The following is a 16,465-nucleotide window of genomic DNA, read 5'->3' on the forward strand; positions in this document are numbered from 1 at the left end:
CCTCATTTCTCCTCGTTCCTCTCCCGCTCCTGTTCCTTCCCTGCCTCATTTCTCCTCGTTCCTCTCCCGCTCCTGCTCCTTCCCTGCCTCGTTTCTCCTCTTTCCTCTCCCGCTCCTGTTCCTTCCCTGCCTCGTTTCTGCTCTTTCCTCTCCCGCTCCTGTTCCTTCTCTGCCTCGTTTCTCCTCTTTCCTCTCCTGCTCCTGCTCCTTCCCTGCCTCGTTTCTTCTCTTTCCTTTCCCTTCTGTCTAACAGAGTCTGGCTTAGCCAGCCAAGACTGCGTAGTTTGGAACACTGCTGTGAACCTGTGACTAGAAAGAGTCGGCTAAAAGCAGTGCCCTGAACCAGTGGTTCTCAGCAAGCGGTACATGTACCCCTGGGGGTACGCAGAGCTCTTCCATGGGGTACGTCAACTCATCTAGAGAGTTGCCTAGTTTTACAAGAGGCTGCATAAAAAGCTCTAGCGAAGTCAGTACAAACGAAAATTTCATACAATGACTTGTTTATACTGCTCTATATACTCTACACTGAAATGTACGTACAATATTTATATTCCAATTGATTTGTTTTATAATTATATGGTAAAAAGGAGAAGGTCAACCAGTGTTCAGTAACAGTGTGGCTTTAACTCTTCTGTATTTTTACGTCTGGTTTTGTCAGCAAGTAGTTTTTAAGTGAGGTGAAACTTGGGGTATGCAAGACAAATCAGCCTCCCGAAAGGGGAACAGTCGTCTGGAAAGGTTGAGAGCCACTGCCCTAAACTCCCTGTTGCCGGTCTCAGAAAGGCTGATCAGACCGGGTGCTGGGCCTGTGTTTTCCCAGCAGTGAAGTTGCAAGTGCGAGTCAGCACCAGAGGCAGAAGCCGCGTTTTCTCTCTTTGCTGTTCTTTCCTCTCCCCTTTTGTGTTTGTCTTGTTTTGGCTTCTGGGAGCCGATACTGGATTTTAACAACAGCAGCAGCAATGCCAGCTCCATGACTTCTCTTTCCCCAAAAGGGAACCGACACCATTGTTAGAACTACGTAAGAGCCTGCCAGACAAGGGGTTTTTCCTTCTAAAGGCTCGCTGCAGCTAAAGGGAAAGGGAACCCGGGATGCTGTTGAAATGAACGCCTTACTCAGTACTTTACACTTCAAACGGTGTAACTGGGTTTCCTTCTTTTCTGTATCTTTACGAAAGGGTGCAAAGGAGTTGTCAGGGTCTGTTCGCCACGTACTAAGCAGGTGGAGGTCTGTGTGTACCCACCCACAGACCTTGTTTAAAACTCTTTAATGCTGGATGGTTTCAGGGTCATGTTAACACCTTTGACTCTTTGGCCCCTTTATTCCATCTATCTCAGTGGTTTGCAACCTTTTTTTCATTTGCGGACCCCTAAAAATGTCAACTGGAGGTGTGGACCCCTTTGGAAATCTTCGACATAGTCTGCGAACCCCCACGGGTCCATGGACCACAGCTTGGAAAGCACTGATCTGGGCCCCGACGGGCTCCGGGGGCAGATAGCCACGCTGCCAAGAGCAATACAGAACGGTTACCCCTCTGTCCGTGGCTGTTGTTCTTCGCCATGTGTTGCACGTCTCCATTCCACGTTAGGTGTGTGCGCGCCCAGTGCCCCGAAGCTGGAGGCTGTTCCCACAGCGGTCCCTGTCGGGTGGCACGTGTGCCCAGGGTCTGACCGTGCTCCCAGTGGAGGGTATAAAGGGAGGAGCACCAGTGCTGCCTGGGCCAAGCAGGGGTTATTAAGATCAAGTCCTGCTTGAGTCTGAGAATCAACGTAGGAATTAAAGGCATGGGAGGGAATGCACAGAGTAGACTGTCCTTCCTCGGGAATAGCAGCCCGTCCAGGATGGAGCCCGGACTGTAACCTGCTCTGCAGCAGAACTGATGGCACTTCCTAATCTGCTTTATGGTGAACAGATCTACTACAGGTGTCCACCGAGTCTGAAACAGCAACCGGAGCACTTTGGTTTTCAGACATGGCCCATCCTGAAGGACCTGCCGAGATGGTCTGTCAGGCGGCTCTGTATTCCCAGAAGGTGCGGCCCTTTGAGCATTACTGCGTGCCTGATGCAGGACTTTGAAAGGTTCGCTGCTTCCTGTCGCACACGGCACTGCCCTGTCTGTTCAAATAAAGCATGGCTGTGGTGTTGTCCATGTGGACGTGCAAAGGCCTGCCTTTGATGTGTGTCAAGAAGACCTGGCCTGCCTGCAATACTGTGCAAAGCTTGAGAACATTTATGTGTAGGGATAGCGCCGGATCTGACTAAGTCCTTGGGTTCAGAGCTCTCGTAAGTGTGCTCCCCAGCCTAAGGAGGATGTCTCTGTGGCTAGGCTCATGGAGGGAAGGGGAGGTGAGAAGGAAACTCTCCTGCACAAGTTGGACAGGTTCACCCATCAATTCAAGGAAGCTGGAACCCTTGCAGGCATAGCATGTCCAGTGGATGTCTCGATGGATGGTAGAGAGACTTCAGGCACCCTGCACACACCTCAGGTGACGACTGCCGGACCGAGTCATGTATGCACAAGCTGCCACGTGCCCAAGGCAGCTCAGGCAATTTCTTACAGGACTCTGAGGTTGAGCCTGGAGAGCAGCACACAGGTCCAGATCACTTGGAGCCTGGCCTGAGGCATTTAGGCTGTTGTCAAAGTGAGAACTACCCTGATAAACTCTATCCTTTACAGAGTACAGGATTGAGGTGTCAAATTGGGACTGGATTTGTCTGTTGTCCTCTGCCTGCTATCTGGGGCAGCCTCGGATCCACCAGCTGTCCAGACACAGGAATACTGGAACACCGATCTTCCAGAGGCCATGCACTTGGGGCTCATAACAGGCCGAAGGGGGGACTGTAAACTGGTAGTGAACAGGTACAACCATGAACCTGGGGAATCTTCTTTGGCCCAGGTGGATAACCACATGAAAATCAGCGTCTCTCAAGCTGAGAGCAGCATGCCAATCAACAAGATCTATGGAAAGGATACGGGGAACCAGGGAAACCAGGCAAAATATTATCTTCTTGATGAATCTATTCAAGTTTCATAGATCGAGGATAAACCTCAGCCTGATGAGATTGGCCACTGAAAAGGGATGGAGAGAAACTGCAGCGTGTAGCCCAGTCCCACAGTTCTTAGCCCCCACCAGTCTGTTGTAATGGCATTCCAAGCACTGAGGAAGTGAGATGGCCGGTTTCCAAAGGGAGCAGTGGGACAAGGAATAGCCCCATGGACCCTGGTGGCCTCAACTGAAGAGTCAAAGAGCCTGCTTCGAACTAGAGAGTTGCTGAGAAGAAGCAGAGATGGAAGGAGGAGGTGGTCTCCTTCGCTAAGATTTAGGTCTCCTTCTAGCCTGGTTGTTTTGGGGGGTAGAAAGTCTGTCTCTGCTGGTGTTGAGGATGGCACTGTTTCCTCTTTGGTACTAGACCACAGATGCCCAAGAACCCAAGAGTCGCTCTAGAATCCTTGAGCGAATGTAGAGCCTTGTCCATTTTTTCAGAGATGATTCTTTTCTCAAGGGCAGGTCTTCAATTGTTTGTTGGAATTGACAAGTATGTCAGCAGATTGCAGTGAAGAACAGGCGCGCATGGTTACCGCCACCACTCCGACGGCTGAGTCAGCCAATCTAGAGCTACTTGGTGGGATGTTCTTGCCACCCACGGGCCTTCAGCGAGCATCGCCTGGGACTCCTTCTCGGGCTTCTCTGACAGTTTGTCCAGGCACATGATCGTCATATCCCAGTTAGAGAAATTGTATCTAGCCAAAAGTGCTAGATGATTGGCTACATGAACTTGCAGCCCTGGTGCCGAATACATTTTTTGACCACATACGTCCAACTTTTTCAAGTCTCTGTCCTAGGGGGTTAGTTTTGAGTTTTCTCACTAACTGCAGTGACCATCAAAGACCCTGGGGGTCGGGTGGGAGTAAAAATGTTCATGCCCTTGTAAGGGGACCTGATACCTACTCTGTCCTTTTAGCCATGGGAGACAAAGATAAGGGTGTCTGCCAAAAAATCTGTGTTAGTTTCTGTATAGCGTCATTAATGGGCAATGCCACCCTGTCTGGAGTGGCTGTGTGGAGCTGTCCACCAATCTGTGTTGATTTTTCTGAACTAACTCCACCTGTATGCCCATGGAATGAGCACCCCTCTGTAGCAATACTTGATATGTTTTACGGTCATCAGGAAACCCCCAAACCAGAGCCCCATCTGGGGATGATGAAGACGTATTTATGGGAGTCGGAGCAACTTCAGTAAGTGCTGGTAGTTTCCAATGGTTCAGTTGCACAGACCTAGGTGCCAAAGGATATATATGCTTGATAAAGGTAATTGTTAAATGTAATTGATAATGCAATTGATAAAAGTAATTGTAGAGGTGATCCCAGCAATTACAGACCGGTAAGTCTAACGTCAGTACCGGGCAAATTAGTTGAAACAATCCTAAAGAATAAAATTGTCAGACACCTAGAAGAACATAAATTGTTGGGCAAAAGTCAACATGGTTTCTGTAAAGGGAAATTGTGTCTTACTAATCTATTAGAGTTCTTTGAAGGGGTCAACAAACATGTGGACAAGGGGGATCCAGTGGACATAGTGTACTTAGATTTCCAGAAAGCCTTTGACAAGGTCCCTCACCAAAGGCTCTTACATAAATTAAGTTGTCATGGGATAAAAGGGAAGGTCCTTTCATGGATTGAGAACTGGTTAAAAGACAGGGAACAAAGAGTAGGAATAAATGGTAAATTCTCAGAATGGAGAGGGGTAACTAGTGGTGTTCCCCAAGGGTCAGCCCTAGGACCAATCCTATTCAATTTATTCAAAAATGATCTGGAGAAAGGGGTAAAAAGTGAGGTGGCAAAGTTTGCAGATGATACTAAATTGCTCAAGATAGTTAAGACCAAAGCAGACTGTGAAGAACTTCAAAAAGATCTCACAAAACTAAGTGATTGGGCAACAAAATGGCAAATGAAATTTAATGTGGATAAATGTAAAGTAATGCACATTGGGAAAAATAACCCCAACTATACATACAATATGATGGGGGCTAATTTAGCTACAACTAATCAGGAAAAAGATCTTGGAGTCATTGTGGATAGTTCTCTGAAGATGGCCACGCAGTGTGCAGCGGCAGTCAAAAAAGCAAACAGGATGTTAGGAATCATTAAAAAGGGGATAGAGAATAAGATTGAGAATATATTATTGCCCTTATATAAATCAGTGGTACACCCACATCTTGAATACTGCGTACAGATGTGGTCTCCTCATCTTCAAAAAGATATACTGGCATTAGAAAAGGTTCAGAGAAGGGCAACTAAAATGATTAGGGGTTTGGAATGGGTCCTATATGAGGAGAGATGAAAGAGGCTAGGACTTTTCCGCTTGGAAAAGAGGAGACTAAGGGGGGACATGACAGAGGTATATAAAATCATGAGTGATGTGGAGAAAGTGAATAAGGAAAAGTTATTTACTTGTTCCCATAATATAAGAACTAGGGCCACCAAATAAAATTAATGGGCAGCAGGTTTAAAACAAATCAAAGGAACGTCTTCTTCACACAACGCACAGTCAACCTGTGGAACTCCTTGCCTGAGGAGGTTGTGAAGGCTAGGACTATAAGAGGGTTTAAAAGAGAACTGGATAAATTCATGGAGGTTAAGTCCATTAATGGCTATTAGCCAGGATGGGTAAGGAATGGTGTCCCTAGCCTCTGTTTGTCAGAGGGTGGAGATGGATGGCAGGAGAGAGATCACTTGATCATTACCTGTTAGGTTCACTCCCTCTGGGGCACCTGGCATTGGCCACTGTCAGTAGACAGGAGACTGGGCTGGATGGACCCTTGGTCTGACCCAGTACGGCCGTTCTTATGTTCTTATGTAAAGGTGGTACCAAGGTCAATACCGGAATCGGTATCAGGCACAGCTGACTCCCTTTGAGGCAACCTAGACTTAGGTGTAATGGGAGAGGCTGATCTCAAAGTAGTGGGCATATGGCATGGCCAATAAAATCAATGTGGAACATGATGGGGCATAAGAGGCCAATTCTATTGACTCCAAGAAGTTCTGTCTCTGGATCTACTTATGCATTTACACCTGACATGCACAAGAATGGGAGTCTAATGAAGAAGGGGGAGAAACCTGGGACCTCCTGTAATACGAACAGGAGACACATGATCCAACCTCCAACTCCGACAAGCAGTCGGAACCGTCCACTAGACAGGATGGCCCAGCACCAAGCGGGAGTTGCTGGGGAACCGGAGTGGGGCTGATGGGTGGAGGTAACGTCGCAGCTGACGAGTGATCAGTGCCAGCTGTCATCCTTGAGTTTGCACCAGTGGCTTCTTCTCAGCTGACGCTGAGGTCAGGGCTGGCTGTGGCACTGTGACAGCGGGCGCTGATGCTGGTACTGACAGCCGCGCTGGCATTGGCACCGTGGAAAGAGGAGGTGCCAAAGTGTTCAGGTCAGTTTGAAGCACAGGGGAGTCCAGGACTGAGAGGCACAACAGGTCCTTGGCTGCTTCAGACACCTCTGGTGTGGCTGGTGCCACCCAGACTGGTTGCACGGCCCTGTGCGGCGGTGCTGACGTTGAAGCTGGTATAGCTGGTGTCAGTCTCAACGGTACCAAAGACTGCACCATAGTCGAATGTGACATTATGAGTGTGATATAATATCTCATTGAAAGGTGACAGGGCCAGAAAGAGTTAATTAACTCACAGACTGACCTGACCCATGGCTGAACTTTAAGAGACTGGCTAGGAAGATCTGTAAATGAATAGAGCTTTGAAATGCAAGTCTGCATTGTTAGAGGTAGAAGGGGAGATGTTTGCTCAGGTCTTGGGATGTAAGCAAACAAGTCTTGTCTATAGCTATAGCTTTAATTCAAAGATCAAAAAAGAAGTATTAACATTTATGATGACACTTGAGGGAAATTGTATTATTGTCTCTATGTCTCTTTGAAGGTTGTGGTAACCTGTATCTGAACTGTTTAATGGATAAATTACCCTGTGCTAATTGCCAGGATGTTTGAAAGAAGGAGAGTTAAGCCTATTGTTTTCTCAGGCCAAAAGGCTGCTGGAAATGTATAAGAACCCTGGGACACGATCCTTCTGCATCTCAGATCTGCTTTGGGTTTCAAGAGGGGGAAACCTTAAGCCACAAGGATTGAGATCCCCAGTCACTGACTGGAGTCACCCTGAGCATGGACATTGCACTATAATCTATGGACTATTTCTAAAAGGACTTTTGGCAATTACAAGCTCCCCTCTGCTATGTACCTGAACCTCAAGAATTGAATTCAAGTCTGTCTGTATATTGATCTTTTAACCAACACTCTCTCTCTTTTCTTTTTTAATAAATTTTAGTTTAGTTAATAAGAATTGGCTATAAGCGTGTATTTTGGGTCAGATCTAAGTTATCATTGGACCTGGGTGTGTGGCTGATCCTTTGGGGTTGGAAGAACCTTTTCTGTTATATGATGAAATAAGATTTTCAGTAATTATCATATGTTTGACATGTGTGTCTGGATGCAGGCCTGAGGCTGGGCACTTTAAGGGAACTGCATTGCTTGGACTTCTGAGTAACCTGTATGGTAATGTAGAAGTTGTTTTGTGCTGGCTTGGTAAATCTAAGCATTGGAATATCCACCAGCGTTTGGGGTTTGTCTGCCCCGTTTTGTTTGCAGTTCACCCTAATTGAGTGACCTCAGCTGGCTCCCACAGGCAGCACCGTCACACTGCACCATAGTCAACAAATCCAACACAGGCGTCTCTAGCCCTCAGCACCCGGGAGCACCAAGCCAGAATTCATACCCTAATCTCAGCACCCAAACGGCTCTGCAAGGTATTAGCCGAGGCAGAACGATGTTCCTTGGTGGCAGAGGAGGTTTTCTTAGACCTCTATTCCAGAGGCTGCTCTGAAGCTCTTCTACTTCTTGCTCATGGGTCCCCGAGAGGGAGAATGTCGTCTTCTATCGAGCTCTGCTTGACAAGGAGAGTCCGACAAGTCAGGAGGTGCCCTTCTGAGCTGCTGCCTTGCACGGATCGCCCTGGATCCAAGCGGGACGTAGAGCACGCTCTAGCCAAAAGTCTCTGAGTCTCGCCTCCCTTGACTCCTGAGTTCTGGTCTTGAAGCCCCTGCAGCTGCGGCTCTTGTCTCTGATACGACCCTCTCCAAACATTTTAAATAGCAGCGCGGAGGGGCCCTGTTACTGTACAGACAGCAGTGCTGGTAACCGGGAGACTAACGCATTGCTAAGTCCAGGTCCCAGGTACCTGACACCCAGAGCAAACTAGTAAAAAGAGAACAAAAGTGAAAAAACCCGGCTAGGACAAAACCTGAGTCCTATGAACTGCCTAGGAAGATTTCTAACCGATTTACAATAGGAAATAATCCTGGCCGTGTGCTCCTGTGCGTGGGATACTCCGTCCACCAACCCCAGGCAGTGAAAAGGAACCAAAGGGGGGTCGGGGCAGCTCTGTCCCTTATGGCATCGGCTGGGAGCCGACATAGGCTGCCAGCGCTGCCCCGACGGGTCCTGCTGTAGGACAAATCTCTGTCTTCGGCACACTGGGCGCACACACACCTAACGTGCATGGACATATGCAGTCACTGGAAGAAAAACCTGGGGTTCCCCCGACCCCACGGCCAGGCCAGGGGGTCTGACTCACTCTGCTCCTGGCCTGGAGGCTGCAGCGGGTGGCCCCGGGTGTGTCTGTGCCGTGCTGCTTTCCCTGGTCCCTAGCACCAAGGATCCTGCGCTGTCCAACTGCAGCTCCCTGGAGCTGTCACTCCTTTGCTGCCCCTCCCCTGTAGCCTGCCAGCCCAGCTACGAGCCGCAGCCTCCCAGCGCCCCGTTACGCTGGCTATCGCCTGGCCCGTCTCCCTGCTCCCAGCTCTGGCTACAGACACTTCAGTCCGTTCAGGCTCTTCTGCAGAGCGACTCCACCTGCTGCTTTACTGCGCCCGCGGGGCAGGACCGGCCCCGTTACTGGAACGGAGGAGAACTCCTCTCTCTTCGCTGCCAGCTTGAAAGCTCCTACCGGGCCCTGTCTGCCAGGACCAGGATTCCTCCTGCGCTAGTGGAGACGGTCAGAGCCCGGCAGGCTCTCAGCGGAGGAGTCGTGCAGCGCCTAAGGCCCCCCCCCCCCACACACACACACAGGTGCCAGGCACTGGAAGGTCACTGGGAAGTTCCCTGTGTCACCCCCATCTCCCCAGGGCCCTGAACCTGCTGCACGTGGGCTCTCATTCACGGGAGCTTCCCAGCATGCTTTGGGGAGCCCACCCCGTCCTGCCTGAACATCATTTGCCCTGTCAGGGCAGCCACAGGTCTCTTGGGGCAGGTTCCTCACTACGATGCTTCTGTCTCTCTGGTGACTCCCTGTCAGCGCTCACCGCCCTGGAGCTCTCCCCTCAGACATCTCCTCTCCTGGCAAGGGCAGCGGGTGTGCAGGGTTCAGCACCTATTCCCCACTGCCTCTCCTTCCATGCCTGCCTCTCCTGCCACCGTCCCACGAGCTGTGTCTCTGACGGGCTCAGGTACGTGTGCAGACAGAAACACCTGCCGGAGTCAGCCGAGCGCCCTTTGCCTCGGCAGCGAGCCCAGCAGCTGTTCAGGCTCCCAGAGCACCTAACAGATATGGATCCTTGGTAGTCTCCACTCAGAGACGGGACCACTGTGCACTGGGCAGCCTGGACCATCAACAACCAACCTCCATCACCCAACTGCTGCACCATTGCAGGCCCTCCTGTGCAACTGTCTGCTCCCCCGAGAGCTGCCCCCCATGTGCTCGCCTGCCCCCTCCACAGACTCTGAATGTTCGGGACATTCCATATGGATTCACGCCCTCCTCTGCTCATAAGAACATAACAGCGGCCATGCTGGGTCAGACCAAAGGTCCATCTAGCCCAGTATCCTATCTTCTGACAGTGGCCAGTGCCAGGTGCCCCAGAGGGAATGAACAGAACAGGGAATCATCAAGTGATCCATCCACTGTCGCCCATTTCCAGCTTCTGCTGCTGCACTCAGCCTGCAGCTGTCGAGCGACCCCAGTGGCCCGTGGGTTTGCTCTCGCTGGCCGCTCAGAGCTCCAGGGCCCAGGACAGGCTCCTGGTGGGGGTAGGGAGGAGAGTGATGGATTCCTGGCTGCTTTCTCAGTGATTACACAGTATGATCTAGGGGCACTTGGGCGGCAGGATGGGGTCAATGCTCACCCATCTGGGTGGGCATGTCTGTGGGGGGGGTGTTTGTGTGGGGAGGGTCTCCCTGGCAGCCCTCCCCATCTGCAGCAGAGCGCTCTGGGTCACTGCCACCCACTCGGACACTGACTGAAACTGTGGCAGTGCCGTGAGCTGGCTCTTGCTGTCCCGGCAGGGCCCGTGGCAGCACCGAGGGCTGCAGGTGCTCAGGGCTCCCGCACCACAGGGAGGGAGGGGAGGGGAGATGCCTACCGATGACCTCCTTGGCTTGGCTCACCACCTCGTGGGCATAGAACGCCGGGAAGATGCCTCTCTCTCCAGTCCGCATGTTGTAGCCTCGGTACCAGTAATCGTCCTCCTCCAACTCCACCAGGATCGGGTCGTCCACATCCAGCTCCAGCTCGTCCTCGTGGCGAGGGATAAACCTGCGAGCAGAGGAGGCGGCGCCAGGACGGGGGGAAGGGGCGTTGGGTGGGGGAGGGGGGCAGAGGAAATGTGAGAGAGAAAGAGAGAGACGGAGATGAAGACGGGCGAGGATGCTCTTGCACACAGGAGCCAGAGGCACCGTGCCTGGTTCCCGGCAGCCCCCTCGGGCCTTTCCACCACAGCAAGGGGCAGGACCATCAGAGGCAGACTCGGGACTCCTTGGCACCAGCTGGGCCACCATCCTATAAATGTATCTAACAGGAAACGGTGGGGCTGCCTGCCTCACCCCCGTTCGTTGCCCTGGGGCTGTGTATTTATCAGCTGCTCAGCCCCGGGGATGAAGCTGTTTCCTTCTCTCAGCGCCAGGCAGACCCCAACTCGTTCCTGGCCATGCGCCCAGAGGGGCAGCGTTGGTGCGGCCCTGGGGTCCAGGCTAGGGTGCTCTTCTCACCTGAAGACAGCCCGGTGAGTCTGCTCCCGTTCTTCCCCGTTCACCATGCATGAGAACAGCCCAAAGGACTCCGTACCTACGGAGCAGAGGAGAGGTCACTGCAGCACGGCAGGAGGAGGACACACAGGAGGCACCTCGCCAGCCAAGCAAAGGACAAGAGACCTGAGCCAGACAGGCCTCGCTCCTCGGAGGGGAACGCCCGGCCCCGAGCCAGTCGGGCCTCGCTCCTCAGGGAGAACATCCAGGTCAGAGCCAGTCGGGGCTGCCCTTCCTGTATTAATTCAGCCCCCACAGACTGTGGTGAGAATGTCTCCAGAAAGGAAGGAAGGAAGATGGCCCAGCAGTTACTGCACTAGCCCTGCTCCATCACAGACTTCTTGTGTGACTTCGGGCTTATCGACAGGGCCCCGCAGTCGGAGAACAGGGATGCAAATTACAGCACAGACCCAAGTGCTGTGCTGGAACTGCCCTCGGTGGATGCTGCTGGCATGAATTGGAAGGTACCTGGTCCACGCTAACGTAGTCCTGTTTGAAGAGGACGATGTTAACACGAACTAGGTACCTTTGAGTTCTGCCTGCAGTGTGACACGGGGCAGTTACAGACCAGCACTTTGGTGCGCCCTACAATTCACACCCCCGTCGTCTGGACGCGGTGCAGGGTAGACGCAGCCTTTGTCTGTCTGTGTCTGTACAGTGAGGAGTGTAGCATTGCCCTGCCTTCCGGGGGTGCGGTGAGGACACAGGTATTGACGAGAGTGAGGGGGCTAGGCAAGGGCCCTACCTGGAGAGATACGTAGGTTTAGGGGCGGCCCAGTCTGGATGTGTGACTCTCCTACAGGGATAGACATGGCTGACCCCTCTCTGGGGCGGGCAGGGGAATTGGTACTTACTGGAGGAGCGGGATGTGCTATTGACAAAGACATTGAGGAACTTCTTGGAGAACTGGAGGTCGGCTTCGGGAGAGGAGTCCTCCGAGGAGCTCTGCCCGTCCTGTGCCGTCAGCCCCTCCCCAAACTCGTCCTCGTCCTCCAGGTCGCAGTTGTCGCAGGCTCTCAGCAGCTCACTGTCGTCGCTCAGCACCGAGGTGCAGCGCTTCAGGCTCACCAGCTCCAGCTGCGTGTTCTCATCCACCACCAGAGTGTATTTGATGGAGTCGTAGGCCAGGGACTCATCCAGCGGCCGTGGCTCCTGGGCCATGGGGGGCGGAGGAAGCGGCAGGTCCTCCTCGAAGCTCTGCGTGTCGTCGTGGAAGGGGGAGCCCTTCAGGCTGCCGAAATAGGGCACGTCATCCTCGTCCGTGGAGTAGCTCAGGGTGAAGCACCGGTTGGTCTTGGCCGTGGAGACGTCGAGCATGGGCAGGAAGGCATCGGGGTTCCGGCCCAGGCTCTCTAACCGGATGTCATCGATCATGTCATTGTCCTCCAGGATCCCCGAGTCCAGGTCCTTATCGATGGCCCAATCCTCTGGCCCAGCTGCCGGCTCCACCTCTGTGCCCTGTTCTCTGGACACTGGGTCCGAGCCCTCTGTGCTGGCAGGGGAGGCGAAAGGGAAGCTTTTGATGGGCCCCGTGCAGCAGCCAAAGTTGGCCAGCCCCCCCGAGCTGCCCAGCCTGTCGATGGAGAGGGGCTGCCCTAGGAACACCGGCGTGATAGTGTCATTGGTCGGGTTGCTCATGAATAAATAAGGGCCCGGGTCACTTCCCAGAGGCGAGGCCTCTGTGGCAGGGCTCGTGCTCGTGGGTTTCTCGTCCTCGGCACTCTGGAGTGAGCTGCGCAGAGTCTCCATGTCCACCAGCTCGATGCTCTGCCGGGAGCCAGACAGCTTGGCCGGCTCTGCTTCACTCCCCGGGGAGTCCCGCAAGCTGGGCTGCACGTCCAGGGACTCGCTGAGGATCTCGGGCTCCAGGTCAGAGGCTGGGGAGATGGTGTCGCAGAGGGAGTGGGCCTGCTGGAAGCACTCGTCCGGGCACTTGAGGGGGTACGAGCCCTCCAAGATCATCTTGTTGACGAGGTTGCTGAGCAGCCAGGGTGAGTCTGAGTCCTCGCTCAGGTCAGGCTCCGACTCGGAGTCAGAGTCGTACTCGCTGTTACCCTCGTCGTCCACCTCCGGCAGGAGCTTGGGCCCGATGGGCAGGTAGAAGGAGCGGCGGATGCTCTCCAGGCTGTGGTCCGGGTCAATCTTTAGATCCAGGGGACTGGACCCAGATATATCTGTCTGGTCGAGGGGGGCGGAAGAGTCCTCCGGGTTCAAGGTGTCGTAATAACCCTCCATCTTCAGGTCGGCCAGGCTCTCTCTCCTCACCATGCTCCTGTCCCTCAAGCGGCTCTCCGGCAGCTCCCCCTCCAGGGTCACCTCCTCCTCCTCCTTGCACTTATCCAGCAGCAGGGAGTCCTTGATGCCCATGAGCCCCTGGCCGTCGAGCTCTGTCTCCAGCTCGGCCTCCGAGGTGGGGGAGCTGGCCTCCTCGATGGAGTTAGTGAGGTGGGAGGACCTGCCACTGCTGCTGTCGCTGCTCAGATCCAGCTCCGTCTCCGAGATGGAGGAAATCATGTTGCTGACCAGGCGGCCCCCACAAGCAAAAGCTGCCTCGATTTCCCCCTCTACATCTGAGTCAGAACCCGGGGAGCTGAGGTCGTCGCTGTGCCGGCCGCGGGGCAGGAACTGCTTTGAGTTCCTGCTGGTGAGATCTGCCTCAATGCCCGGGTCGGACGACGGAGACGTGGTCTCGGAGGAGCCTGAAGGGAGCCCACGCATGCTGGCGGCCCTGCTGCAGTGGGGACCCTCCCCTTCAGAGCTCAGCTGCTCTGTCAGCCCCCTCAGGCAGACGTAGGCCCCCAGAGTGCACCCCCTTTCCCCATCGCTCCGATCAGTGAAGACTCCAACTTCACTGTCTCCATAGCCCTTGGGCAGCTCTTCCTCCGACAGTGGGGTGCTGGACTGGCCAAGGAGGGTGATGGGGGAGCCACGACTAAGAGCCAGGCCTGCTTCCCCCCCAGTGCCATCTGCAGGGGGACCCTCCTCACTGGGCTTTTGTCTCTCCCTGCCGCTGGCTGCCTCGGGCTTGAGCTTCGCACAGTCGCTTTCGGTGGCTTTGGGCTGCCGGGAGTTGGCGTCGCAGGTCTGGGGCTCCTTGCTGGCTTCCGAGTGAGGGGCTATGCTAGGAGGAGCGGCAGGCCCTGTTGGAGAGAGAGACTGTTTAGGAGACGGCTGGCTGAGATGAGATGGGGAATGTGGTGAGCATGGTGCAGAGGAGATGATATTCATATTATAATCTTCCCCGGCTCTCTCCGGCGGTTGGTTACCATATGCCCGAGACTCATGTCTGTTGCCTTCCGAGTCATAGAAGGAGGGTTTGAGCAGCGTCTGGGCCTGCCCTGTTTCCTCAGTGGTCAGCCCCCGGCCGTTCTGACTGTCCAAGCAGGGGCCATCTTGGACACAAGGGTGAGAAGGAGACAGGTGCCCTGAAAAGAAAAGGCAAAGAGCCTGAGATTAGAGCTTTGAACCAGTTCCCGCCCCCCTGGCTAGGGCCCCTCATCCTCCCCGTTTCACTGGTTCTGATCCCTGCTGGACAGTGCCCCACGCACGTGGGAGGAGGGAGAAGCTGGCTGGAGGGGAAGGGTCCCCCAGGCTGTGCCCCGGGGATGAGCAAGACAGGCCCTGAGGGCCAGTCCAGAGAGGAACAACCAGGGCCCGTGTGCTCGGCAGCGCGTTGACGCACAACGTGGCACCGACTCTTTCCAGCGATGACCAGTGTGGAGGGTGGATTGTTTTGCTGTGTTCTCCAGGCACCCAGCTCTATGGGCCTCAGCAGTTCGGCTGGTGTCTGGGAGCTCGGCTCAGAGTCTCCTTCCCCTGCCCCACGTGTGCCAGGGAGGTGGGGTCAGCGGTTCACCTTCTCCGCTCCCCAGAGCTCGGCTGCTGCTCTGTTCTCGAGGCAGCTGGGCTGCCCAGCCTGCGCGGCTGGCTCCCTGGCCCCCTCCGCCTGGTGCTGTAGGACAGTGCTGGCAGCAGGCACTGTCATCAACCCAACAATCCCGTGTGGGGAAAGGTGCAGCACCAGAGGCAGCTGCAGGCAGAAAATGGTGCCAGGAGCCTGGTGCAGCAGAGTGACGAATCCTACAGCAAAAATACGACATTCTGTGGGATCTTGGGAAACGCCGAATTCCAGGACCCCCTTGTCGCTGAGCCCACGGGCCCCTGCGTCCGTCCATCCGCCCCTCTCTGAGCCCTGGACTCTGAGCAGTCACACCTGGGTCCCATTTTTGAGGACTGAGAGCAACGTATGGCTCTGCCCTCCGGGTACGAGCCGAGCTCCCAGCCATCAGGCAGCCCTGGAAACAGCCCGAGGGGAGCAGCGTGGGGAGGAGGCGCAGAGGAAGCACGAATCTCCCCAACACAGAGCTCGGACACAGCCTTGGAGGAGAAGCTGGGCCTGGAACCCTCCATGGAGCAGCTCACCCCATCTCCTGAACCTCCAGCCTCGGTTTCCCACCCTCCCCATCCCCAGGGCCCAGAGCAGAGCCTGGCTCTTAGGGCTGCCACACAGCTGAGCTCAGATGCACAAGCTGGTGCAGGTGGGGCTGCCGCGGGTCGGGGGAGGGGGTATGCTCACCAGCGTGTGAGGAAGAGGAGGAGGAGGAGGAGTGGAGAAGGGTCTCCTGCCAGGTGGCCCGTTGAGCAGGGGGGGGAGGAGGGTAGCTGCCGTTGTTGTTCAGGGAATCCTGGTCAGAAAGAGAAGAGCCGGTGAGATTAGAAACGAGGGCGGGGGGTGTCCGGGGCCGAGGGAGGAGGGGGAACAAGGAAGTGAGGCCCCGTCCACACTGGCAGTGCGTTCCAGGTATCGGCCGGCCAGGCTCCAGGACTCCCAGCTCGGCAAAGCTGGGCTGTGCCAGGGATAGAACAACACCCCACGCGTGCAACAGGCAGTAAAAGCCCCTGGGGGTCCCGCCTCTAACCCCCGCCGCAGAAAGAGAGAGAGAGAGAGAGAGAGCTGTGCCGGCCGAAGTCTGGCGCGTTCCTCCGCTCCGAGGGGAAGCAAAGGCTAAGGCCACATGCAGCCAGATCGGGTCTCTGCGAAAGGCCCCTCTGTGCTCCTCAGTCCCCACTCAGACCCGGGCTCCCCATAGGGAATGACCCCCGGCTGCCACTGCACATGCTGGGTGAACGTCAGGGCAGGTCAGACAGCGTCTCCGAGGCTCTGAAAGCTGAGCCCTGAGTCAGCAACCCTGTCAACCCCTTATCCCCCCTCCCAGCTAGCCCCTTCTCCCCCCCGGGACGCCCAGTGCTCCGGGAAACTTCAACCATGGGGCAGCTCCTCACGCCAGGGGACTCCCGTCCCGGTCTGCCATGCTTGGGGGAGGAGCGAACCAGCCACGCCAGGGACAGTGTCAGCACTGCCAGCTGGGTTAGCAG

At 54.9% G+C, this 16,465-nt stretch overlaps 1 protein-coding gene across 1 annotated transcript in view; it reads right to left on the reverse strand.

Moving 5' to 3' along the window:
• The window catches only part of LOC112101947 (C-Jun-amino-terminal kinase-interacting protein 2-like), a 96,906-nt gene that overhangs the window by 27,549 nt on the left and 52,892 nt on the right, over positions 1–16,465 (reverse strand). Inside the window, exons 4-7 of the mRNA XM_029912486.1 lie at positions 15,666–15,774; positions 11,944–14,514; positions 11,054–11,129; positions 10,429–10,601 (exon numbers count right to left, since the gene is read on the reverse strand). Coding sequence (XP_029768346.1) covers positions 10,429–10,601; positions 11,054–11,129; positions 11,944–14,514; positions 15,666–15,774 — 2,929 coding nt within the window. The remainder of the gene's footprint in view (positions 1–10,428; positions 10,602–11,053; positions 11,130–11,943; positions 14,515–15,665; positions 15,775–16,465) is intronic.

Source organism: Terrapene carolina, unplaced genomic scaffold (genome assembly GCF_002925995.2).
Source record: "Terrapene carolina triunguis isolate 2854851 unplaced genomic scaffold, T_m_triunguis-2.0 Scaffold230, whole genome shotgun sequence".
Taxonomy (NCBI): domain Eukaryota; kingdom Metazoa; phylum Chordata; order Testudines; family Emydidae; genus Terrapene; species Terrapene triunguis.